Here is a 27404-nt window from a genome sequence, read left to right on the forward strand (position 1 = left end):
CATTGAACTGACGCTATGGTGAAGCAGGTGTTAAGGTTGTGCACCAAAAAATTATTTGGCGAATACCAAGTTATTCAATTAGTTATATTAGGTTATTAATTTATTTGGGCTCGCGTGCCAGTCACAAAACTGCTTTCAACTAGGATTGCGTTTGCGCTAATCTAGATCATAATGAAGCAGTGCTACTCTTTTCGAGGTTGTTGAGATAAACAGATAGAGTTTATTTCGTTTATTTAGTCACCAAGAAAGTAAATGTTGTTCTGAAATGTTGTATGTGATTTGGTTTCGCTTGCTAGTAGCAAAATTTTCTCCACTAAGGATGACAACTGTGCTTATCTCGAGCATGTATTGTTCTGCGGCACAAGAATGAATCATCAAACAAGTATCGTCAAATGATTCTACAATGAAAAAAACATTTTAGGGCGATCAAACTGGTAGAATGGTTGTTTCAAAATTTTCGTAACATTATAAAATAATATCCGCAGTTATAAACAAGCGTTATAAAATTAAACTACAGCGTAGTTGTACGTCAACAATGCGGTCGTGTCTTGAACACAACCTTCTATAATTTTTTTTTTAGTAAAAGGTAAATTCAACGGGGTCGATTTGAAGATCAATCAATGAACAGTTCTGCGATTGGACTCATGAACTTGCGCTTAGTAAGAAAAGGTGAATTTTTGAAGGTATTGATAACAAAAAACAAATTTTGGGCGGGGCGAAGTTTGCCGGGTCAGCTAGTAATATATATATCTAAAAACATATTCATCTTTTTTCTAATTTGGCTAAAAGCCAAATTCGAAACATTATCTTCAGAAAGTTCTAATTCAACGCTCTCACGTTTCCATACCTAGTCAAAAGACGTGAAACCTGATTCGAAGTTCACACTCGAGGGTAATACTTCACAGCTAATTACCTCCGGAGTTATTGCGCCAGTTTCCACGTCCAGCTCACCCTTCGTTAGCGATTTCCGCAAATCACGTAATCGTAATGAGCCAGTGCACGTAGATGAGATAGATCCCCCGGTGGACACGATCAAACTATTTGAAAACAGTCCTCCAACTAATAGCAGCGAAAAAAAAAAGCGAAACGTCTGGAAATGATAACATTAATTAAACTTGGAAAAATATAAATGCGTTCCACTCCGACTTCCGCACTGATTGAAATCAAATCATTCCAAACACGTGAAGCACGAACTCGCCAACTTCCATTTTAGAAACTTTGTCCTCCAGGCTGCGTACGTGTCCGCTTGTCTGTGAGCGCTGCAAATCAAGACCACCCGGGCAGGAGAGAGTGCCTAAAACCACCACCGTAATTTATGCAAAGTGAACATCATTCAGCACATTTACCGCCCCCGCCGTCCCCAGCGCCCACATTCGTTCATTTTGTTCTCCCCCCAAAAACCGTATAAAGGAACAAGATGATAAAAGCCGAGTCAGTGTCTGCAGTCAGAGCGAGAGCCTCTCTCTATGCTATAAAAACAAATATTTTGCCCACTTTCAGATATAATCGAAAAGTAAACCCACTCGAGCGTGGGGATCGGTTGTGTGCGTCCGTGCCGACACGAAGTGCACTACTAGGCTATGCCCCCCTTCGAAATCCAATGCACGGTACAGACTTCTACACCCAGGGCCGGGAGTACTTTCCGACCGAAGCGGTCCAAAGTGGGCTGCCATAATCGGTCCCAGGATTACCGTTTGTCGTTAGGAAACGGAACCACCACCCGCTCTCCGTCGTCTCACGCTCCGTTCCGAAATGCAAAACAAAAAAAAAAGCGAGAAGGGAAAGTTTTCGATGCGGAATGCCTCGAAAAATGTGGTTTCGGCATTCAAAGGTGGCTAACTGGCAGCAGCCCGGGGAAGAGCCCACATTCTAATTCCCAAATCGGTCACGGGGCAAATAGCTGCAAATGTGAGGAAGGGGGATCGTGGGAGCTGGTGGATGCACCTTGCTCGAATGTTGTCTGCTTACATTTGGAAGCACTGATGAGATGTGTGATGGGAGATGCAGAGGAGGGTGCCGGATTCGGGTGCACTCTGATGGCCTGCCTCTGTTTGGGACCGAATCGAAACCTGCAGACAGCAGACCCCCAACAAGGGGACGAGATCCACAAACATGACTGGTGCTGACTGGGCTGGCACCTGGCCGACTGGAGCGACTTGTAGCACCAGTGGAGAAGGCAAAATTTACATCTTGTTGCTGTGTGTGATGATAGATTATGTAAATATTTTAAACTAAAGGCCATTTTATCTCATCGCATACAATTTATTAGTTCGGCCGAGACGAACGGTTCTGAGGGGATGCAGCAACAGAAGATGGAGCCTTTCCGGGGATGAAATGTAATCCTTCATTAGGAGAGGATTTGTGAAAACCATATCAGCCTTCCATTTGCACTATTTTCGGGGGGAAATATAGGCCGCCTTCGAAACGCATACATAGTATATATTTAGAGAGAACACATAACAACTCATAATCCACCCCGCCCTAACAAACTGTTTTCTTGTTTTCCTCGTCCAATTCCAGGAAATTGAGCACTGCTACTACCACGGCACGGTGAAGGACTACCCGGGAGCTAGTGCGGCCTTCCACACCTGCAACGGCGTCAGCGGTGTGATTCACGTTGGGAACGAAACGTTTGTTATACACCCATTCTACGGTGGCGATCTATCGGTATGTTGTACTCTCACATAGCATTAATAATCATAATAATTACCCACCGGAAGAGCGAACCTTGCATTCCGGATTCCGGTGCAACGCTAATTGGCACCAGCATCAGCAGCAGCAGGTTGGACGATCCGACGCAACGCAACAACACAGTTAATTATCAATGTCGATGACGGGGCGCCGATGACGGTGATGATCGATGGTATTTTGCTCAGACATGCCCCGCGAATAGCATTATTGGGATGATTCGATTCCGGGGGGCTTAAAATATGCACCCAGAAGAATGGGGGAGAAGGGGTGCACTATTTTCCTATCACTTTGGCTGTTGTCAAACAAGTCGGAGCAGGCGAAACGTTGCGCTGCTTTTCATGCCGTGTGGATTAATGTCAAGCAAGCCGCTCAAGCTGTCCATTGGTAGATTAATTGAAGCTGGGTAATTCCAATAAAACGGGTACGCAGTGCTCCAGAGTGCACCCGGGGGAAATCTACGGGTTAATCAATGGGATTCTTATTTCGCAACGTTTCCACTGGTGTTTCACAAATCCATGCTCCGTTGATGGAGAGCCGAATGGGGAGTTGATACCAGGTTCCCATGCTCGGTGCCACTATTTCGCGTGTGTTTTTCTAACATGTGTTTTGGTGAAGTTTTTGAACGAATTTTTTGGCTCATTATGTTTCTTGAAGCATTTTTAACGGATAATTTGCACTTGTTGTCAGTTTCAAAATTCAGTTAGTTGTAGTATGTGTAAACTTCAGTGCTCCCGTGGGCGAGTGGTTAGCGTCACACCTAACATGCCGGAGGTTCGGGTTCGATTCCAGTTCTGGTCGGGGAAATTTTTCGTCAAAGAAACTTCCTCCGACTTGCCGCGTATTCCAGAGCTTGCCACTTTGTTAAATCTATCTATCTATACATATAAAAATGGAGTGATGTCTGTCTGTCTGTCTGATTCTTATAAAGGGTGTGTCACATCAAATTGCATCACGGAAAAAACGCTGTAAAAATTCGCCCAGTAGACCGATCCTTTTGAAAATTTTCGACAGTAAAATAAAAACCATTAAACAACTTTTGGCATTTTCTTTTTATTCATACTTCGAGCCGAAGCCCGTATGCTCGCACCTTCCTCTTTACCCCGTCCATAAGGTTCTGTACAACGTCAGGTTGTAGTTTTTTTTGAACAGAAATCCATTTTCTCTTGAAGTCCGCCTCCGATTTGACAACTTTTGGGTTCTTCCGGAGGACCTGCTTCATAATCGCCCAATACTTCTCTATTGGGCGAAGCTCCGGCGCGTTGGGCGGGTTCATTTCCTTTGTCACGAAGGTGACCCCGTTGGCTTCGTACCACTCCAACACGTCCTTTGAATAGTGGCACGAAGCGAGATCCGGCCAGAAGATGGTCGGGCCCTCGTGCTGCTTCAATAGTGGTAGTAAGCGCTTCTGTAGGCACTCCTTAAGGTAAACCTGCCCGTTTACTGTGCCGGTCATCACGAAGGGGGCGCTCCGCTTTCCGCAAGAGCAGATCGCTTGGATAGTTTCTGCTTGCGAATCTCCTCCGGAACGCTGAATTTGCCCTCTGCGGAGAAGAACAACAGGCCCGGCAGCTGACGAAAGTCCGCTTTGACGTAGGTTTCGTCGTCCATTACCAAGCAATGCGTCAGCATTTCGGTGTACAGCTTCCGGGCTCGCGTCTTCCCCACCATGTTTTGCCTTTCGTCGCGGTTAGGAGTCTTCTGAACCTTGTATGTACGCAGGCCCTCCCGCTGCTTGGTCCGCTGGACGAATGAACTTGACAAATTCAGCTTATTGGCGACATCCCGGACCGAACTTCTCGGATCACGTCTAAACTGCTTAACTACGCGCTTGTGATCTTTTTCACTGACGGAGCATCCATTTTTGCGGTTCTTCACCTTCCGGTCGATGGTTAGGTTCTCGAAGTATCGTTTTAGTACTCTGCTGACCGTGGATTGGACGATTCCCAGCATCTTACCGATGTCCCGATGTGACAACTCCGGATTCTCGAAACACAGGTGCACAGGATTAATTCACGACGCTCTTTTTCGTTCAACGACATTTTTCCAAATTTACGAAAAATTGACAGTGAAGCATGGCCAACGTGATCTATACACTCTTATCTGATTATAAGCGAAAGCTGAAGATATAATTCCAAAAAATTAAATTTCTACAGCGTTTTTTCCGTGATGCAATTTGATGTGACACACCCTTTAGACTCGGAAACTACTGAACCGATCGACATGAAAATTGGTATGTAGGGGTTTTTGGGGCCGGGGAAGGTTTTCGTGATATTTTGAGACCCCTCCCCCCTCTCTAAGGGGGGGCTGCCATACAAATGAAACACAAATTTCTGCATTACTCGGAAATTAACCAAGCAAACGAAACCAAAGTTGGCATGTGAAAGTTTTAGGGTGCAATAAATGTTTCTATGATGGTTAGACAGTCCTTCCCCCACTCAAAGGGGGGGGGGGCTGCCATACAAATGAAACAAAAATTCTGCATTACTCGAGAATTAATCAAGCAAATGAAACCAAATTTGGCATGTGGAGGTTTTAGGATGCAACAAATGTTTCTATGGTGTTAAGATACTCCTTCCCCCTCTCTTAGAGGGGGCTGCCGTACAAATGGAACACAAATTTTTGCATTACCCGAGAATTAATCAAGCAAATTAAACCAAATTAGGCATATGGAAACTTTAGGGTGCAATGAATGTTTCTATGGTGGTTAGATACCCCTCCCCCCTCTCTTAGGGGTGGCTGCCATACAAATAAAACACAAATTTCTGCATTACTCGAGAATTAATCAAGTAAATGGGCGGGATGAAGTTTGCCGGGTTAGCTAGTTATACTATAAAAATGATGAAAAACCGGAAAATGTTTTTCGAGCATTACGGACGGATTTTGGTCGTCATGGACGGCCTACAGAGCACACAATCGCTAATGTAGTGCGTAAATTCGAACAAATTGGCCAGTGCTGCCAGTGTGGAGGATGACCCGAATGTTTCGATTCCACGGCGTGCTCAGCAATTGAGCTTGTCAAACACATCATTGTGGCGAATTTTGCATTTGGACTTGCACCTACATCCATATAAAGTCCAACTGGTACAAACATTAGCGCGTGGTGACCATGGAATGCGTCGGGCATACGTCGATTGGGTGAACGAACAACAGCAGCAAAATGCTGAATTTTCGCATCAAATTTTCTTCAGCGATGAGGCACATTTCGAGCTCGGTGGATATGTGAACATCCAAAATTTCCGTATATGGGGCTCAGAAAATCCACACGTGATTGTTGAGAGACCATTGCATCCGCTAAAAGTCACTGTTTGGTGCGCATTATGGTCTGGTGGAGTTATCGGGCCGTATTTCTTTGAAAATGAGGACGGCGAGACGGTAACTGTGAATGGTGAGCGCTATGGCCGCATGTTAACCGATTTTTTTTTGCCACAAATTGAAGATAAGGACATGTGGTTTCAGCAGGACGGCGCCACGTGCCACACAACACGACCGAACATGGCCATATTGCGAACGAAATTTGAGGGACGCATAATTTCGCGTTTTGGTGATGCCAATTGGCCGTCCAGATCATGCGATTTGAACCCGCTAGACTTTTTTTGTGGGGTTATGCGAAAGACCGTGTCTATGCCAACTCTCCGCAAACTCTTGAACATTTGAAAGACAACATTCGTGAAGTTATGACCGAGATACCGCCCCATATGTGCCGAAAAGTTATCGAAAATTACCTGTTCCGGATCAAGGTGTGCGAGGAAGCCCTAGGTGGACATTTGAATCATGTTGTGTTTCACACATAATGGCATAAACCAAACTTTAATTTGAAATAAAAGTTTCATCGAAATTCGAATTCTAAGTGTGTTTTATTTCAATTTACTTTCGGAATTTAAAGTTGGAAAACCCTGTACTAATAAAAATGACGCAAATAATACTACGTTGAGACGGCGAAGTTCCTCTAGGACCGTTACTGTCATTTAAGAAGAAGAATGTGTTAACTCCACACAAAGTAAGTACAATTTTGGAAGTTTAATTTTGCCTCGGATGGACCTATAAAACTTTATTCGCATTTTCCCGCAAAACTTTCTTTATGAAAGTGTTCCTCAAAGTGTTTTTATCACTCAGCAGTTGAGTTTTTCATCCGAAATCCCACCTTTTGGATTTTTTCTCAACATTAACCCGAAATCAGCCATTCCATGCCAAACCGATATAGTGGTTCTCAGATGTTCGTGAAAAGTGTTAGTTTTGTTCTTTATCGCAAAACATTAGACCCGTATTTTCAGTAGGGTGACCATTTTCAAACCGATTCAGATGATCGACATATCAAATCAAAGCCAATCAACTGGTCTTTTTTTAAAAACTACTATACCTGCGAAAAATTCGAAATCTGTTCTCGTTAGTATTGATTGTATTCGTTTTGTATTGTTTTAATAATCTCGGAGTCAAGGGCGCTATATTTTTTCGTATTTTTTCTGAAAAGCTGAGGATTTTTCACATAAAATATGTCGAAACTAGAGAGGCGTTTTTTTTCGTTTTTGAGTTATGATTTTTCAAAGTTAACCGTTGTTCCAAAAACTAATTTTTCCCTTTTTTCCAAAAATGACTCCGGACCGATTCAGATGATCGATGTATCAAATTAACACCAATCAGCTAGCCTTTTTTTGACAAAAATGACACATTTGCCAGTTAATTAAATTGGTAATGTTCTAGGGCAGTGGTTCTCAAACTATTTTGGGCAAGAGACCCCTTTTTCCAGAATGAAGGGATACCTCAGACTCCTATACCCTTCATAAAATTTCGGAAACTAGGTAAGGAATCGACACAAACTTCAGAGAACATAATCCTTACATGATGAAGAACACATATTTACCTTTGATGTAAAATAAACTATTGAAACAGTTAAAAAAAACTGATGGCAATATAGTTGTCACTGCCCAAAAACACTGTCGCTGCTTTGTGAGCTCGCTTAAGTGTACCTTTGGCTATGCGAAAATTGAAACAATATTATATAGACCTACAAAGAACAAAAATCTTTTCATCACATACACCATTTATTTTATTGAAAAAACTGCATGATCCTACAGTAAATCCTAAATAGAATGATTACAGAGAAAAATGTATCAACTTGTTGCGTTTTCAACGTATCTAATCACAATTTTCGGCCGGTGCTCTAAAATCGTGTTTTTTTGCATAAAAAGGACTCGTAGATTAGTATCGTAAATTTTTAGTAGTCCTGAAAAATGAAATATCGCGAGTATTGAAGTAAAAAATCGCGAAGTAAAAATAATTAAAAAAAACATTAAAAAATCAGTGTGATACTATAACTTCGTGAAAAATCAATGCATGTCGATGGGATGTATATCATTTCGAAGCTATAACTTTCAGGTATTAGAATATTGTACGTATATATTTCTAGCTTGGTATGTGCAGGTGTAGTGGGCAACAATATCGGGAAGCAATGAAAAATCGATTTTTCTTTGTTTTTTCATGAATATTCTGGACTAACACAATTCTTTGCTTACCAACTCAACGGCAAACCCAATCAACCTTATTAACCATATTTCATTTGGTTCCAAGAATGTTCCTGTAGAACTTTCCCACACAGAGATATTTCAGTGTGAATGAAAAATGACCCCTTCGTCATTGATGATGAATAATTCAATAACCAACCATCGCACTGCAAATCGAAAGGCAATTTTGAGATTTCCAATAAATTCTGCACAAGGATAATTTGTTACTTTGACGAAAAAAAAAATGTTTTTGCATCGATTTAAAAAAAGGGTAAAAAATTACACGCACAAACTCATCTATTTTCAAAGTTTTTTTTTTGTTTTGTCTAATTCTTTGTAACCACACTGAAGCCTTTTTCGACAAGGTATCAAGATGGTAATGAACTCTTCTTGCATCTTCGACATTAGCTTCTTCCATTGCTTTGATATTGTAGGGATTTATTATTCATTGAGGAATTTTAAAATTTAGGATATCCTCAATTCTCTTAGTAAAATCCTTGTGCAATACATCGCGAAAAAAACAAAGAAAATCGAACGTTTTTAACTTTTCGATAACAAGTTTCCTAGAGTTATTTGAAAAAAAAATAGAAAAATATTGAAACATTACAGCATTACGTCGTTCATTTCTGTACCGGTGAGTAGGCTAAAAGTTTCGAAACCAAGAGGTTACGAAGGAGGTACAAGGTCTTGAGCGTTAAGAACTCTTTGCCAGCTGAACGAAGTGGTATGATAATTACTTCATTCGAAATACAAGATTTTCAGAGCTTGGGATCTAAGTGCAAGCTTGTTACACAAAATAAATAATTAGAAGTATGTTTGGAGTTCCATTTGATCATAACTGCTTTCTATTAAATCGAGTATATGTGTCAAATATAGCACAAGTCAAAACGTGCCTGAAAGATTTGTACGCTCAAACACGTTTTCTCGCACGAACTTGTTCACGCCTTTTTAATGCCGTCTTGCTAATTTTGTAGGTACGAATATATGAACTTATGTCGATGAGCCTTGTTAAGTTTTCGAAAAGTACAATAATAATATTAGGTTGGGGAAAAAAATTCCATTATTTTCTCGGTAGATGGCTGTAGTGTACGAAAATTCGTATATAATCGATCAAATAATTTCAAGGTTATGTTCGTTGTCATGGTGACATTTCACACATTGCTCTTTTGCTGTTTTTTGTTTGTTCCATTCAGTTTGGAGTTGTATTGTGTTCACAATGGAAGTCAACAAACAGAAAATTCGGTACATTTTACAATTTTTCTTCGATAAAGATGAAAATACAAGCCAAGTCGTTGATATTGTGAATGGTGTTTATGGTGCCGATACTGTAACAGCTAGTTACGCGCAATTTAGATTTTGTCGATTACGTTCAGGCATGTTCAAGTTGCACTTCGCATAGACAGGCCTGTCGTCGAAATCAAAGTTGACCGCAGCATCGCCCAGGAGCTAAAGATCGACCATAAAACAGTTCTAAACAATTTGCGTAGAGCTGGATTCACAGAAATGCTCGGTGTTTGGGTGCCACACTAATCCAAAAATGTGTATCGAATTTGGCATCTGCGAAGGCTTGGCCAAACGGAATGAAATCGACCCATGATCGTGGTAAAAGCATGGTGAAGCATATCGAACGGTGGCCAAACCAGGACTAACGCCCAGGAAGGATTTGCTGTGTATTTGGTGGGACTTAAAGAGGATCATTTTTTATGAGTTACTTCCGTATGGCGAAACACTAAAATTAGATCTCTACTATCCACAACTGGATTGTTTGAAGCTAGCGATTGGCCAGATACGGCCAAAATTGATAAACAAATGAAGTTTTTTGTTCCACCAGGACCACGCAAGCCCACACTTGTCTCGCCAGAAACTCCGGGAGGTTGGTTGGGAAGTGATTACGCATCCGCCATCTAGTCATAACCTGGCTTCAAGTGATTTCGATCTTTTTCCCGCATTGCAAAACTCTCTGAATGATAAGAAATTGAAATCAAGAGAAAATTGTGAAAATCGATCACTACAGTTTTCCACCAATGAGAAACAAGATTTCTCTGAGATATATTCTGAAATTTCCTTTAAAATGGCAACAAAATATACAACAAATCGAACAATCCTAATATCTAAAAAAAAGTTTTGATTTTTTTTTAATGAACAAAAATAATTGGATTACCCAAACCTAATATATTCTGCTAAAATATTAGTCATTGTTATAAGTTGATTCGCGTAATAGAACTTAGACAGCATCTTGAAAGTTTCAAATTAGAACTTGTGTTAATCAATAGGGGTCGATTTTGAGACCTCGTCGACCCCTGGGAAACCGAGATCGACCCCAAGAGGTCGATATCGACCACTTTGAGATATTCTGTCCATCACAACTGTACAAAATTTACGTTAATCTGCATTTTTAGATTTCAGCAAATCAATCTTTACATTCACTCGAATTATTGTATCACCGAAATCCGAAAGGTACTGGCCGGGAATGCTCCAGATATTTCCAATGCTTTTTAATCGGAACAACCCACCGCTGGAGCACATATTGGATTATGTATTTTCATCGCGGCTGCAAATATTTGCCACTCCAATAAACTTGAACCGGTTTATGACGCCAATATGCATCCATCCGGCGTCACACCAAATGTCCTCAGAATATCAGGTGGCGAGGATATGTGAATGCGATGGACCAAACCGAAAGAGCACCCACACACATGCGCTTATACACGGGATCCGGGATACAATTTCGAAAGCGTAATCACTCAAGTGCAGCCAATTCTATTTATCGAATGATCGTACGTCAATTTGAGGAACATTTTTGATGACATTTTTTTCTCCATCCTATTTTGCCTTTCCCTCCACCCCGGTGCACAATCGACAAGTGATAGCTGTCTGTCGGCAAGGGGAACCCGATGAGATTGATCTGATTATCACTAATGACAAATTATGTGATGAATTTGCCCTCCCGGTGGATCGATTTCCGACAGGATATCATCGAAACGCTGCAAATTGGATCATTGGTGAGGACGTTTGAAATAATAATTATTTACGTCAATCATCGCGACATCGCTGGCAGATGAAAGAAAAAAGTTAGTCGAATCCAAGCTAATGATTGCTAACAGAGTCAGATCAGTGACGCATTTGAGCCGAGCCGATACATATTTGGCTGACAAATTTGTGCGGAAAATGTTTCCAAATTAAGACATTAATGAATTTACGACGAATTCAATTATCTGCGTGTCGTCGACACAATTCCGATCACGTGATTGCGTAGGCGAAGCGAATCACAACGGGATTTTTTTAACGTGGACTATTTTCCTTTTTATCCCGAAGAGCAATTTGTGATCCGCTCATCCATTGAATTTCCGTTTACTGCTTTTAAAGGGTGTGTCACATCAAATTGCATCACGGAAAAAACGCTGTAGAAATTCGCCCAGTAGACCGATCCTTTTGAAAATTTTAGACAGTAAAATAAAAACTATTAAACAACTTTTGGCATTTTCTTTTTATTCATACTTCGAGCCCAAGCCCGTATGCTCGCACCTTCCTCTTTAACCCGTCCATAAGGTTCTGTACAACGTCAGGTTGTAGTTTTTTTGAACAGAAATCCATTTTCTCTTGAAGTCCGCCTCCGATTTGACAACTTTTGGGTTCTTCCGGAGGACCTGCTTCATAATCGCCCAATACTTCTCTATTGGGCGAAGCTCCGGCGCGTTGGGCGGGTTCATTTCCTTTGGCACGAAGGTGACCCCGTTGGCGTCGTACCACTCCAACACGTTCTTTGAATAGTGGCACGAAGCGAGATCCGGCCAGAAGATGGTCGGGCCCTCGTGCTGCTTCAATAGTGGTAGTAAGCGCTTCTGTAGGCACTCCTTAAGGTAAACCTGCCCGTTTACCGTGCCGGTCATCACGTAGGGGGCGCTCCGCTTTCCGCAAGAGCAGATCGCTTGCCACACCATGTACTTTTTGGCAAACTTGGATAGTTTCTGCTTGCGAATCTCCTCCGGAACGCTGAATTTGTCCTCTGCGGAGAAGAACAACAGGCCCGGCAGCTGACGAAAGTCCGCTTTGACGTAGGTTTCGTCGTCCATTACCAGGCAATGCGGCTTCGTCAGCATTCCGGTGTACAGTTTCCGGGCTCGCGTCTTCCCCACCATGTTTTGCCTTTCGTCGCGGTTAGGAGCCTTCTGAACCTTGTATGTTCGCAGGCCCTCCCGCTGCTTGGTCCGCTGGACGAATGAACTTGACAAATTCAGCTTATTGGCGACATCCCGGACCGAACTTCTCGGATCACGTCTAAACTGCTTAACTACGCGCTTGTGATCTTTTTCACTGACGGAGCATCCATTTTTGCCGTTCTTCACCTTCCGGTCGATGGTTAGGTTCTCGAAGTATCGTTTTAGTACTCTGCTGACAAGTGGATTGGACGATTCCCAGCATTTTACCGATGTCCCGATGTGACAACTCCGGATTCTCGAAATGAGTGCACAGGTTTAATTCACGACACTCTTTTTCGTTCGTCGACATTTTTCCAAATTTACGAAAAATTGACAGTGAAGCATGGCCAACGTGATCTATACACTCTTATCTGATTATAAGCGAAAGCTGAAGATATAATTCCTAAAAATTAAATTTCTACAGCGTTTTTTCCGTGATACAATTTGATGTGACACACCCTTTAGGATAAATAAAACATCGAAACACTCACAAAGCTCTCAAGGGATTGCACAGGAAGACAAGTTGACATTTGGTAATTCCGCACATAATAATGTTAACACGCGCTTATCCCACCTGAAAGACAGCACCGAGTTGTATTTTCTTTGTTTTGAGAAGAAAAACAAAAATGATGTCTGTCAGCGTTGAGTTCTCAAGAGAGGGGCAATCGAACGTGCCGCGGCTTCTGTCCTGCTCCTGGAAGCCCCGAGAGTTCATATTGTATTCCTTCCGTTGCCTGACTTTATCAGCTAACTCAATCCGCCAACAAATCTCATGCGATGGGGCCAAGTTCTCACACCCGTAATTGAATCAAACCATCACCCGGAAAAACGCACATCCCATCATTTTTTCTTCCCAATCCAATAACAAAACTTTTCCGGCATACATCTATTTTCAAACAACAAAAACTCTTCCCGGCTACCACGCCCCATCCGGCTGTGTATACGTGAACTCAATGTTTCATTCCATCCCTAAAGTCCGAACAAAACTGACAAAATGATGGATATCAGTGCGGACTTCCGTTTCAACCCCCGGCCCCAGACCCCGTTCCGATGGGGAAGAGAAAGCCTCCTCCGAACGGACTGAATAAAGATGTGGAGATGTGGAATCATTCGTACTACTTCTACTCCTCGGTGCGCAACCCCGCTTGGAACTGGAACTCCGTCTACTTGTAAGACCAGGGAAAGCCGGGCATTGGAACCAGGGAAAACTTTTCCTTCCAGGCAAAGGGTTTCTCAATCAGGGTTTCTATACAACTCACATTCATATATGTATGCATATATTAGGGAAGACAACATCAGCACATAAATGTGCTATCGAGGAGTTCAGCCACGAAGTTATAACTTACTTTGCTCCCCCTCAGTTTCACTTTCTCGCTTCCCATATCGAGCGCAGTCTTTCTCTCTCTCTTCATTTCAGCCAATTCAGGAATTCGATTTGCAATGGTGTGGAAAATCCTAATTTCATTTTAAATTAGGATAATATTATACTGGAGAAATTTCCATCTCTCGTGTGGTTGACCCGACCAGATAGCTTAAAGCGGTCGGGGAAGGAGGAGGAGGAGAGCTCACCCGGAAAAAAAATCAACATTCGAAACCGGGAAAGGATTCACCATACAACTTTCAACTGAACAGAAATCCAATCACAAACATCTGCAGGGATTCCGGATTCCATTTGCCGAATCGGAATCTTCCACAAACGGATGGCTTTCCACGGGATAACTGAGCTACTGCACTTCTGAAATTGTTTTTTTTTGTGCTGAACAGCAGCCTCATTTAGAGGCAGCAATGGAGTCGACTCAATGCTGGAGAGAAGTTCCGTGCCTCAAACGATTCACGTGAACTTACAAACCCTAACCCCTGAAGCATCCAAAGCGGCCTCAGAGTATAAGGTGTATGACATTTAACAAATTTGATTTGTCCTAATCTGGGAATCTCTTGACTAAACATTTTACATGAATAATTTCAAGTGTTTGCAATCAAGTACAATTTTCTGATGGAACTCGATTTGTGTGCTTCTAGAACCCAATAAAAATACTTAAAAATAGAGATTCCTATATTTTCGAAAATAAACGTTTCCAAAATCTGTAGTAAGAAATAATTTAAAGATTTCGTCACTATCAGATCGAAATGTGAGTAAAATATTAAAATTGATTTTGAAACAATTGCATTTTCGAAAACGAAATATGAAAATCGACTCTCCTCTCAGGCGCATCGCTTCGAGAAGGAATACTTCGGCATTCGCCGTCTACACGACTTGGATTGACTTGAAATGAATAGACGCGCGTTGAGAGCGAGGAAGACTGATGAACTATTCTAGCGAATGGTTCATCAGTCATCCGTCATTCCACTTCTACTCCGCCCTGACATGAATCTCGTTGCCCGCTTACACAATCTTATTTTAACGTGTACTAGCTGACCCCGCAAACTTCGTCCCGCCCAAAAATTTGTTTTTTGTTATCAATACTTTCAAACATTCACGTTTTCATACTATGACCAAAGGGTTCAATCGCAGAAATGTTCAATGATTGATCTTCTAATCGACCTCGCTTAACTTTGTCTGACAGCTCTCCCTTAGAGAGGGGGGTGGAGTGTCTAACCACCGTAAAAACATTTATTGCACCCTAAATCCTCCACACGCCAATTTTGGTTTCATTTTCTTGATTAATTCTCGAGTTGTGCAGAAATTTGTGTTTCATTTGTATGGCAGCCCCACCTAAGAGAGGGGAGAGGAGTACCAACCACCATAGAATCATTTATTGCACCCTAAAACCTCCACATGCAAAATTTTGTTCCATTAGCTTGATTAATTCTCGAGTAATGCAGAAATTTGAGTTTGATTTGAGAAATACAGATATTTGTGTTTTATTTGTATGGCTTAAAGAAGAGGGGAGTGTTTGTTTTTCATTTGTATGGCAGCCCCCCTCCCCTCAGACATTTATTGCACCTTAAAACCTCCACATTCAAAATTTGGTTCCATTTGCTTGATTAATTCTCGAGTAATGCAGAAATTTGAGTTTGATTTGAGAAATACAGATATTTGTGTTTCATTTGTATGGCTTAAAGAAGAGGGGAGTGTTTGTTTTTCATTTGTATGGCAGCCCCCCTCCCCTCAGACATTTATTGCACCTTAAAACCTCCACATTCAAAATTTGGTTCCATTTGCTTGATTAATTCTCGAGTAATGCAGAAATTTGAGTTTGATTTGAGAAATACAGATATTTGTGTTTCATTTGTATGGCTTAAAGAAGAGGGGGGTGTTTGTTTTTCATTTGTATGGCAGCCCCCCTCCCCTCAGAGAGGGGGGGTGGAGAGTCTAACCACCATAAAAACATTTATTGCACCTTAAAACCTCCACATGCAAAATTTGGTTCCATTTGCTTGATTAATTCTCGAGTAATGCAGAAATTTTAGTTTGATTTGAGTAATGCAGATATTTGTGTTTCATTTGTATGGCAGCCCCCCCTTAGAGAGGGGGGGTGGAGTGTCTAACCACCATAGAAACATCTATTGTACCCTGAAACCTCCATATGCCAGATTTCGTTTCATTTGCTTGATTAATTCTCGAGTAATGCAGAAATTTGTGTTTCGTTTGTAGGGCAGCCCCCCTTGGAGAGGGGGGGTGGAGAGTCTAACTATCATAGAAACATTTATTGCACCCTATAACCTCAACATGTCTAATTTGGTTTCATTTGCTTGATTAATTCTCGAGTAATGCAAATATTTGTGTTTCATTTTTACGACAGCCCCCCTTAGAGAGGGGGGTGGAGAGTCTAACCACCATAGAAACGTTTATTGCACCCTAAAACCTTCATATGCCATATTTCGTTTCATTTGCTTGATTAATTATCGAGTAATGTAGAAATATGTGTTTCATTTGTATGGCAGCCCCTCCTTAGAGAGGGGGGAGGGGTCTCAAACTATCACGAAAACCTTCCCCGGCCCCAAAAACATAACAATCAGACAGACAGATATCCATTTATAAATATATATATATATATATATATATATATATATATATATATATATATATATATATATATATATATATATATATATATATATATATATATATATATATATATATATATATATATATATATATATATATATATATATATATATATATATATATATATATATATATAAACGAAAACTTGATTTCTGATACAATACAATGGGTGAGTTATATCTATGATATAACCGCAAGGTTGACGTGGGACTGCCGTTGGTTTACTAATCATTTGTTTGTATTGATTAAATTATTGATTGAATGAAACAATTTTCGAATTCAATTGAATTCAACATATTTGCTTTGTAGGTAAAGAATTTGAACAATTGTCATGTAACACCAATTCAGACATTGTAATAGATTATGTTCTTCGATGATGACAGCATTTTGTGCAATTCCAAATGAAATCGAACTAAAAATGTAAATTGTAAAAACTTGTATTTTTGATTCGAACGAAAGTTTGTATTCCGTTTGGGTTGGAGGAAATATGAGTTTTCCACAGCATTTGGGATTTTTTTTACTCAAGTGTAACTTTAGAAGAGAGCGTATCGATTTCAGTAAGAAAAGTCTTCGGTAATTTATATCTCAAAAACTATGAGTCGCACCGAAAAAGTGTCATACAAAAAGTTATAGAGTATTGATGTTGAAAACGTGAAAAAATATACACTGAGAAAAAAAATAGTACTCTTTTTTTATTTGCCAAAAATAACTTTAATTTGCAATATCTAAAAAATTTATAATTATTTATTTTTTTTATTTTCTTCAATATTTATTTTTTTATTTTTTCATATAAAATAGAAGTTATGTAGAAATTTTAAAAAACGAGTCCAAGATGGAAAACTATTTTTGACAAACTTTGTTGAACATCGAATTTTTATGAATTTTCGTAACTTCGAATTTTTGTATATTAACTATCATTTTTATCCACAAATTATAAATCTTGATGTGATTTAAAATGAAAAAGCTTCTCATCAATCTCCTTCTAAATTCAGCCATTCTCGAGATATTGGAAAAAACATTTCTAATTTATTGTCTTTTTCAATTATTTTTTTTTATTTATAGATGTATTTTTTTATTTGTTTTTTATTTCTTCACATAAAATAAAAGTCATGGAGAAAATATAAAAAATGAGTCCAAGATGGTAAAACGATTTTTGACAAACGTTGTGGAACATCGAATTTTATAAATTTTCGAAACTTCGAATTTTTGTATGTTAAAATTCATTTTTAAATTTGAAGACATGTGGGTTAACACAAAACGCAGCGATAATGTTTTCTAACGTAGCTCCTAAACATATAGTTTTACCATAATGATGTATTTAGAAAAGTTGTTGAAAATTATAAGCAAATTCATAAAATTTCATGAACATGGCGATATAACACGACAAACATATTAAAAGAGCCTATTTACGATAAAAAAAGACAATAAATTAGAAATATTTTTTTAAATATCTCGAGAATGGCTGCATTTAGAAGGAGATTGATGAAGAGCTTTTTTGTCACATAAGAATTCATAATTTGATTGAAATAATGTAATAATGATTGTTGACATACGAAAATTCGATGTTTCGAAAATTCATAAAAATTCGATGTTACACAAAGTTAGTCAAAAATAGTTTTATCATATTGTACTCATTTTTAAAATTTTCTACATGACTTCTATTTTATATGAAAAAAATAAAAAAAAATATGTATTTTAGATATAGCAAATTAATTTTTTTTTGTAAATAAAAAAAGAGTACTAATTTTTTTCCTCAGTGTTTTTTCGCGTTTTAACATCAATACTCTATAACTCTTTCTAGGACACTATTTCGGTACGACTCATAGTTTTTGAGATATAAATTATCAAAGATTTCTCTTAATAAAATCGATACGCCCTTTTCAAAAGTTACACTTGAGTCAAAAGATTACCAAATGCTGTGGAAAACTCATATTTCCTCCAACCCAAACGGAATACAAACTTTCGTTCGAATCAAAAATGATCATGTTTCGCCATTTTTCAATTTTTATTTTGGAATTGCTCTTTTGCCTAATCATCAAACGGTATGCGTAGAAATTCAGTGATCAGAAGATATGAAGGCTTAGGCACACATTCCGGGATGCAAAAAAAAACATGCGGATACAGAAGAACCCCCGGCTTGCGTGAATCGACAACTTCAACTTCTACTTCTTATACTACATAGGCTTTCAACTTTTAGCGAATTCGTTTTTAAAACTGAGTCAGTGCCAAACTGACTCTGTAATAAAAAAACGTTTTCAGTTTCACGAATGCGGTGTTTTGTTGGTATGCGTTATATAGTCTGATTTGTTTATATTCGCGACGATAAATGTACAGTGTCGACGTCTAATGGCGATATTAATGCTTGGGAGGTAAATTATTCTCTATCAGATCAGCAGGGCCAAGTGCAGTGTAAAAATATAAAAGTTTGAATGAATGTTTTCACTTCATATTGTTTTATTACTTAAAACATGTAGTTCTGACACTTACTTAACCATTTGTCGATGCATTTCCTGGTTTTTCCACAAATAATTACTATTATAATATAAAATCATTATTAGCCACAGTTTTCGTTCAATATGTTTCTGTGATATCGAAAAAAAACCTCTTATTTCATCACATGAAATAAATATTCGATACGTTAAAGTAAATTTTCATTCATAATTTTGATTTTGAAAGCAGGTTTATTCCACCTGAATATCCATCATTATTTTCGCCTCCCAATGAAAGCACACGTAGCTTAATGCCGTCTGCTCGAATATACTTTCAAAATCAGAATCCGAATTGGATTACGATTCCAATAATACAAAAGCAAAAGCAGCAGGTTTTTCATCTTCATAGTTTTTATTTTTAGATTTTCCAAAATATACTCGGAACTTGACAGTTCGGTATAGTTGTATTGGTGAACCCGAGTGCCAACCCGTGAAACATCTAAGTGCGAAACTAAAGACGCGTCCACATCACGCCAATCGGCCTTGGCCGCCCGGTAAAGCCGACTAAATGTGGACGTACCGCCCGGGCTTGCCGACGTGCCGAAAACCGACTCGAATCAAACCGAACCCAAACCGAAACAAGTGGGTCCGGTTCGAGAAAGTCGAACCAAAACAAAACGAAGTATATTAGCGTTGACAACATAGTGCTTCGTGTGTTCGTGATGGCTTCGTGCATGCGATGGGACTTCGGCTTCGTGCACCCGATGGGGCGTCCACATTACATAACGAACCGAATATGCCGCCTGGTACTGGCCGATCGGCCTCATTCGGCATAATGTGGACGCGCCTTAACAGCTTTCGGGGCGAACCAGTGCGACACTGAGTGCGAAACTGACTGAATAAAAAAACGTTTTGACAGCAGTTAGTGCGGCACTGAGGTTGAAACTGAACAAAAACGAATTCGCTATTTGAACGTTCATTCGCCTCTAGTATCTGAAATGACGATTTTCCCAGGCTCCACTGTTTAGAAGTAGGCGTTAGGGAAACACATTCCAGTGGAAACAAACGTATGTATTTGCAATGTCGCAATTCCTCAGGCTCCTTGGTTTTGTCGTCTGTGTTGGAGAAACCGTAAATCGGGCCAATCAAAACTTGGCAGTTAGAGCATTTAGATAACGCTTGACATTTTACTGTTATTCAATCGTTTGTCTCATGAAAAATAGCATGTTATTAATTGTGATAGATGCGTAGAAATACTTCCTATCAATTGATGCAAATATCTTTCGGATTTATTAAGAAATGTTCGAGTTATAAGCATTCGAAATCTTTCATTTTTTCCTGCATGTTTTGTGTTTAGGTTTTCATTTAACACATTAAGGACCGCACGTTTTGGGGCAAACTTGAACGCTTCATTTGTTCGGATTCCACGAATGAGATGGTTTGCTTCGATGTGGATGAGACGAAGGCGAGCCATCGGTAGGCCTTGTTAGATTCTTGGCCAACCAAGGTTTTAACCTTCAAGTGTAGAAAACACGGGTTATTCCGTGATCCATCCGTAACAGACGGAACGCGAAACACGAGAAAACTCGTGAGCGGTCCGCAATATGTTAAGTGGTCATATTGACTAATTATTTCTCTGAGTATAGCATGTATGAAACTGAATGGAGAACGTGTTTTGAAAGCTTTAGAAATGGTTTTGAGAACAGGCTATTGAAATCACACAAATCTGTATACAAACTGGCGGCCGCTCGAAAATCCATTCAGTTGTGATTGCGAAGTGACAGGAGAATGGTCTCGCACTCTTGCCTAAACACTATCCTCTTCTCTCCCAATTCCATTTCTTTTCTGCCACCGGACTGTACGGATACAGATTGCATACAAATGGTGCTCTTGGGTATGGACTCGATAGCGGAAGATACGAAATGTTTGATATTGGGTGGAAGTTATTTCACCATATCATAGAAACCAAAATGTTTGGTAAAAGCAGCACTTTTTTATCGAATTTTCACTCAGCATGAGTGTGTACCAACAAAAAAAAAGAGCTCCGAAAAAAAAACCTTTTACGTTATAATACATTCGAGATGTGGAACTTACACTATTGATGTGTTTATTGCCATACTGTTTACCAGAGTGTCGTTTCATTGAAAGTATATTTTCAAAAGTAACCGTTATCTGATTTAGTTACGGTGTATAGATCAAAACTCCATGCTAGGTCATGTAAACGTAGCAGTTCATTACAAAAACTTTAATCGCTATGGGAGAGTTCCAAAATATGCTGCTGATTCTATCGTTCCAAACGATCCAAAATTGACTATGATTGTTTCTCATTCAATAAAAATCATTGTTCAGCTATTAGCCATCCTGGGGAAGTGCACCTGGAGACAGCAACCATCCGACCAATGCCACATTTCGCCACACTACAATGCATCTAAAAATACCATGGGGCCTGTTATCTTACACACACTGTAGAATCCTCTTGTTTCGTTCAAGCTCTACTAGGCTCGCCAAAGTGCCACTGTTCGAAGAGCAGAAACCGAGCCCCATCCTCCCTTTTTGTGAATACCGTCCAAGTATTCAACAGACCGAGTTTTTGTGAACTTCCAGCAGCTCTCTCTCTCTAGACACTGAACGGAGGCACCTTTGACTGGTTCACCCATATCGAACCGAGGCAATCTTTCATTGCATTATTAAGATCATCGGTAGCACCTTTTTGTAGTTTGTTCTCAATTCATCCCGAGCTCATCCCCCCTCCCCCGAGCCAGCATTGAAAACCAGCAGCTTAAAATAATACCATTTGGGGGCCAGATAGAAGCAGGGGGGAGATGTTCTTTGATAAACTTTTCACCCTTCGCACAGATGCTGATGGCACTCTGGTCAAGTTCTGCGCTCTTGTGACAAGATATTCTTCCACCAGCATGGGGCTTTGTTTTGTCACCATCCTATTTCTAGCATCGGAAGAATGTTCCAACTGTTCCCCACGCCACGTGGCTGTCGTTAGAAATTTTTACCGCTGTCTCTGTACCTTTGCGGGTGATCTCCGCCGCGTGTCTTCAATCAGGTGAGTTTCGGAAAAGCTGAAAGTGACATTACGTCGCAATCAATCTTCAGCCACCATTATCTGCTGTTGGGTGACACATACGTCGTGTGTATTTTGGGAGCGAGAGCCGTGCGATACAGGAAGTGCCTGGGCCTCGGAAACGACGAGGGATTTGTGTTAATTTGGTGTAATAAATCACAATGGTCCAAACTTTTGGGTGGGAAATTTGCATACATTAATAATTTATGAACGCCCTGTTCGGGCAACACTCACCGTTGATTAGAACAGCGTTTTATCGTTATCCTAGCTCGGTGTAAGGTAGGAAAAATAAAAAGAACGAAACGAAGCATTCTTAAATACAAAAGGAAAGATTTGCCTAAACCAGAGTCGCGCGCTCATTAATTATTCCTGAATCCCAATCCGCGCGCAGAAAATTGTCTGCTCCACTTTCCAGCCACATGTATTAAATCGATTTCAAGCCACTCGGGAAACACTCGGCAAGTGCAAAGTGTGTGAGACATTTTAATGAATAAATTATCATGAAAGGGGTTTAATCAGAATCACGTTCTAAGCGCGCCTGCTGCTAAATACGTGCATAAACTCGCACGCAAATTCAAAGAGGTACAAATTCGCACATACTTTGTGCGAGCCGGTTAATGCTAATGAGATTGGTGAAATGCGTGGGAGTAAGATGCTTACATCTCACTGTTACCCACGCAGCAATGCATCGCTCCAAGTAATTACCGCAGCAGCAGCCAAGGACAAACGAAGGCGTTAGTTTGAGAAGTCGCAAAGTCATGTAGCTGCTCATTAGACAGTAGCTTACCATCAGTCAACATCATCATCATCGCCATCGCCATCGGCTGGTGAAATCTTCACACACTTGGCCCCTGGAAGAGGCGATGTGTTGACGTTAATTGAGAGCAACTGCCGGGTGGCGGAAGTGAATCAGTGAAAGGATTCGTCTGTGCTCGGAACATTTGGGAAACTGCAATAGAGTAATGCTTAAATTGTTCTTAATTTTTCGCAGAGCTTTCCATAATTATGTTTCTCATGGTTCAAGTAAAATTGCATAATTTTTGAATTACTCATTTCATTCATCCAAATTGAAAAAATTATAGAAGGTTGAAAAAAACAACCACATTATTGACGTAGAACTACGCTGTTATTTTATTCAAGTTGCTTGTTTATAACTTCAGATATTGTTTTAAAGTTGCATTACTTTCTCATTCTCGAGATAAGCACAACTGTGGGAAAGTAGTAGTAGAGTGTATTGCTACTGGCAAGAGAATCCAAATCACATACAAAATTCCAGAACGACATTTAGTTTGCTGGTGACTAAATAAACGAAAAAAACTATTTCTGTTAATCTTGAGTTGGATTACTTCATTATGATAGAGATTATGCAAATGTCATACTTGTTGAAGGCAGTTTTGCGAGTGACACGCAAACCAAATAACTCATAACATTCCAGCACGACATTCACGATGGTCTATATTCCCAAAATAATTATTTAGCGCACAACCTTAACGCCTGCTTCACCAAAGCGTTAGTTCAATGTTTCGATGCCATGTCAGAGGCCAACGATGCCCTTATTTTTTTTTTTTTATAAATCGTTTATTTTTACAGGCGCAGTTACATTAGTTTAAAGGAGCCGAATTCTTAAATGTATTTTTAAAACTATACATATACAATTTTCCTAACACTATGGTTAGTAAGGTGGAAAACCTATTACTCGCGGTTTACTCGAGTTTAGAAGGGTGACATATTCTTTCAGGAAGGGGATGGGATATAAGGGAATTGTTACAATGTTGATGATCACACTCAATTCTTAAATCTATTTGTATATCTATTGTATATTTACATTTCAACTTATTTTATTGTTTATACCAAGGGGGGGCAATCGCTCGCAATGGATGAAAAGGAGGGTATGAAGACATAGGGACAATCACACACGAAGATCGATAGTTTTAAGGAAAACATATATTTGGGTCATGTAATCAAGGTCTAACCGAGCCAACACATCTCTCACCGGCACATTGGGCTGTCTTCCTCGGGCCCGAAGGGAGTTTTCTAAATTCGATCTGGCGACAAGATACACCTCACACGCCCAAACAACGTGTTCGATGTCGTGGTAACCTCGGCCACAAATGCAGAGATTGCTACCGGCCAGATTGAAACGAAAGAGTAACGCGTCTAACGAACAGTGATTGGACATGAGTCGGGAGAAAGTGCGAATAAAGTCCCGACTCAAGTCTAGACTTTTGAACCACGGTTTGAGGCTAACCTTAGGGATAATCGAGTGAAACCACCGGCCCAATTCATCTTCATTCCACTTTCGTTGCCAGTTAGCGATGGTATTTTTGCGGACTAAAGAATAAAATTCATTGAAGGCGATTTGACGCTGATAAATATCGCCTTCAATTGCACCTACCTTTGCCAATGAGTCAGCCCTCTCATTACCCGGAATGGAGCAATGTGAAGGGACCCAGATACAGGTAATGACATAACAGCGTCTGGATAAAGCACTCAAAATTTCTCGTATTCTCTCAAGGAAGTACGGCGAGTGCTTTTCCGGCCTCACTGAACGGATAGCTTCGACAGAGCTAAGACTATCCGTTACAATGTAATAGTGTTCAACAGGTCGTGAGGCGACGCTGTCCAGCGCCCAATGAATTGCTGCCAATTCAGCAATATACACTGAGCAAGGATTCTGAAGACTGTGTGAGGTGCTAAAAAATTCGTTGAACACTCCAAATCCTGTGGACTCATTTATAGTGGACCCATCAGTAAAGTACATATTATCACAATTGATACCCCTATATTTTTCATCGAAGATCGTTGGAGCGATCCTCGATCGATCGTTGGTAATCTGAATATCCATGGATATCTTGCTTCATGGACAGATCAAAATGCACAGAGGAATTGATGTAGTCAGGGAAACAAACACGGTTGGGAATATACGAAGAAGGATCAACCTGCATGGAGATGAATTCATTATATGAACTCATGAATCCGGAGTGAAAATTTAACTCGATCAGCTGCTCAAAATTTCCGATCACCAATGGGTTCATAACCTTACACCGGATGAAGAACCGAAGAGATAATAAATTGAAGCGATCTTTTAGTGGGAGTACGCCTGCCAAAACCTCGAGACTCATGGTATGCGTTGAGGGCATACATCCCAACGCAATACGGAGACAAAGATACTGAATTCGCTCGAGTTTAATGAGGTGTGTTTTGGCAGCTGATTGAAAACAGAAACTGCCATACTCCATCACTGAGAGAATAGTTGTTCGATACAACATTATAAGATCTTCGGGATGGGCTCCCCACCAGGTGCCGGTAATTGTACGGAGAAAATTTATTCTTTGTTGGCATTTTTTACTCAGATACCTAATATGGGCCCCCCAAGTAAATTTGGAGTCGAACCAGACCCCAAGATACTTGAATGACATAGCATGAGTGATCGGTTTACCCAAAAGTTGAAGCTTTGGTTTTGCTGGACTATGCTTCCTAGAAAAAACCACCATCTCTGTTTTCTCCGTGGAGAATTCGATCCCTAGCCCAATGGCCCAGGTTGAAAAATTGTTCAAAGTATCTTGTAAGGGTCCTTGCAGGTCGGATTCGTTTGATCCTACGACAGACACCACTCCATCATCTGCAAGTTGTCTTAGGTTGCAATTATGTGTAAGGCAATTGTCGATGTCGCTTACATAGAAGTTGTACAAAAGGGGGCTTAAACATGAGCCCTGGGGGAGTCCCATGTAAGAGACCCGACTTACTGCCGAATCTCCGTGAGAAAAGTTCAAATGTTTCTCACAAAGCAAGTTATATAACATATTATTCAATAGAGGCGGCAGACCCCGAGAATGTAATTTGTCCGACAAAACCTCTATTGAAACAGAATCGAAGGCCCCCTTTATGTCCAAGAATACTGAAGCCATTTGTTTTTTTTCGGCGTAAGCCATTTGAATTTCTGAAGAAAGCAACGCAAGACAATCATTCGTCCCCTTGCCCCTGCGGAACCCATATTGTGTATCTGAGAGTAGGCCATTCGTTTCAACCCATCGATCAAGGCGAAACAAGATCATTTTCTCCAACAATTTCCGTATACAAGAAAGCATTGCTATTGGGCGGTACGAATTGAAGTCGGACGCGGGTTTTCCGGGTTTTTGAATAGCTATAACTCGTACTTGTCTCCAATCCGGAACAACATTATGCTCCAGAAACTTATTGAATAAATTCAACAAGCGATGTTTGGCCACATCGGGGAGGTTTTTCAACAAGTTGAACTTAATTCTATCCGATCCTGGAGCCGAATTGTTACAAGAAAGGAGACCAAGAGAGAATTCTACCATCGAAAACTCGGAATCAAGATCGCACCTATCTTGTGGTATATCTCGAACAATTCTTTGCACGGGAGCGAAATCGGGACAAACCTTTCGTGCAAAATTAAAAATCCATCGATGTGAATGTTCCTCGCTTTCATTCGATGAAGAGCGATTTCTCATGTTTCGAGCCACTTTCCATAATTTTTTCATTGACGTTTCTCGTGACAAACCTCCCACGAAATTTCGCCAATAAGCACGTTTTTTCCCTTTGATCAAGTTTTTAAATTGATTTTCAAGGTCTAAATACGTTTGAAATTTGTCAATGGTTCCTCGTTTCCGAAAAGCTTTAAATACATTCGATTTTTCTACATAAAGCTTTGAACATTGGCTATCCCACCATGGATTGGGAGGCCTTCGGCGAATGGAGGAACCTGGGATGGGTTTCGTTTGAGCGCGAACCGCGCTGTCATATATCAAACGAGAAAGGAAGTTATACTCCTCCAATGGAGGCAAACCATCTCTGGAATTGATGGCTAGAGCAATCGCGTCCGCATATTTTTTCCAGTCAATGTGTCTTGTGAGGTCATATGCCATGTTTATAGATTCAGAAGAATTCGACCCAATGGTGATGGAAATTTTGATTGGCAAGTGGTCACTACCGTTGGGATCCTGGATTACATTCCACTTGCAATCTAACGATAGTGAATTCGAGCAAAGCGAGAGGTCAAGAGCACTTGGGTTAGCAGGAGGTTTAGGAACACGTGGTGTTTCCCCAGTGTTCAAAACGGTCATATTGAAGCTGTTACAAAGGTCATAGATCAACGATGAACGATTGTCATCGTACGGTTCTCCCCAGGCAGTTCCATGAGAGTTGAAGTCTCCCAAGATCAATCGTGGCTCAGGAAGGAGTGAGCACATGTCAATAAGTTGCTTGCGGCTAACTGTAGCTCTCGGAGGCCAATACAAGCTGACAATACAGAGGTCTTTGCCTCTGATGTTTGCATGACAAGCAACAGCTTCGATCCCTCCAATAGGTGGAAGGTCAATTCGAAAAAATGAGTGGCACTTATTGATCCCCAATAGCACCCCTCCGTATCTGTCATCACGGTCCAAGCGTATATTATTAAAATCGTGGAAAAAGAGATTATCTCGCGAAGAAAGCCAAGTTTCGGACAGAGCAAAAACATCACAATTGAAGTTATGAATT

The 27404-nt window shown here is 40.3% G+C and overlaps 1 protein-coding gene across 15 annotated transcripts in view; it reads left to right on the forward strand.

The window, feature by feature from the left end:
* LOC129768776 (disintegrin and metalloproteinase domain-containing protein 11) overlaps positions 1-27404 on the forward strand; it is a 912619-nt gene that overhangs the window by 654430 nt on the left and 230785 nt on the right. For all 15 annotated transcript variants that reach the window (XM_055770661.1, XM_055770645.1, XM_055770693.1 and 12 more), the window contains exon 8: positions 2521-2667. In XM_055770661.1, coding sequence (XP_055626636.1) covers positions 2521-2667 — 147 coding nt within the window. The remainder of the gene's footprint in view (positions 1-2520; positions 2668-27404) is intronic.

The sequence above is a fragment of the Toxorhynchites rutilus genome, chromosome 1, assembly GCF_029784135.1.
Source record: "Toxorhynchites rutilus septentrionalis strain SRP chromosome 1, ASM2978413v1, whole genome shotgun sequence".
NCBI lineage: Eukaryota > Metazoa > Arthropoda > Insecta > Diptera > Culicidae > Toxorhynchites > Toxorhynchites rutilus.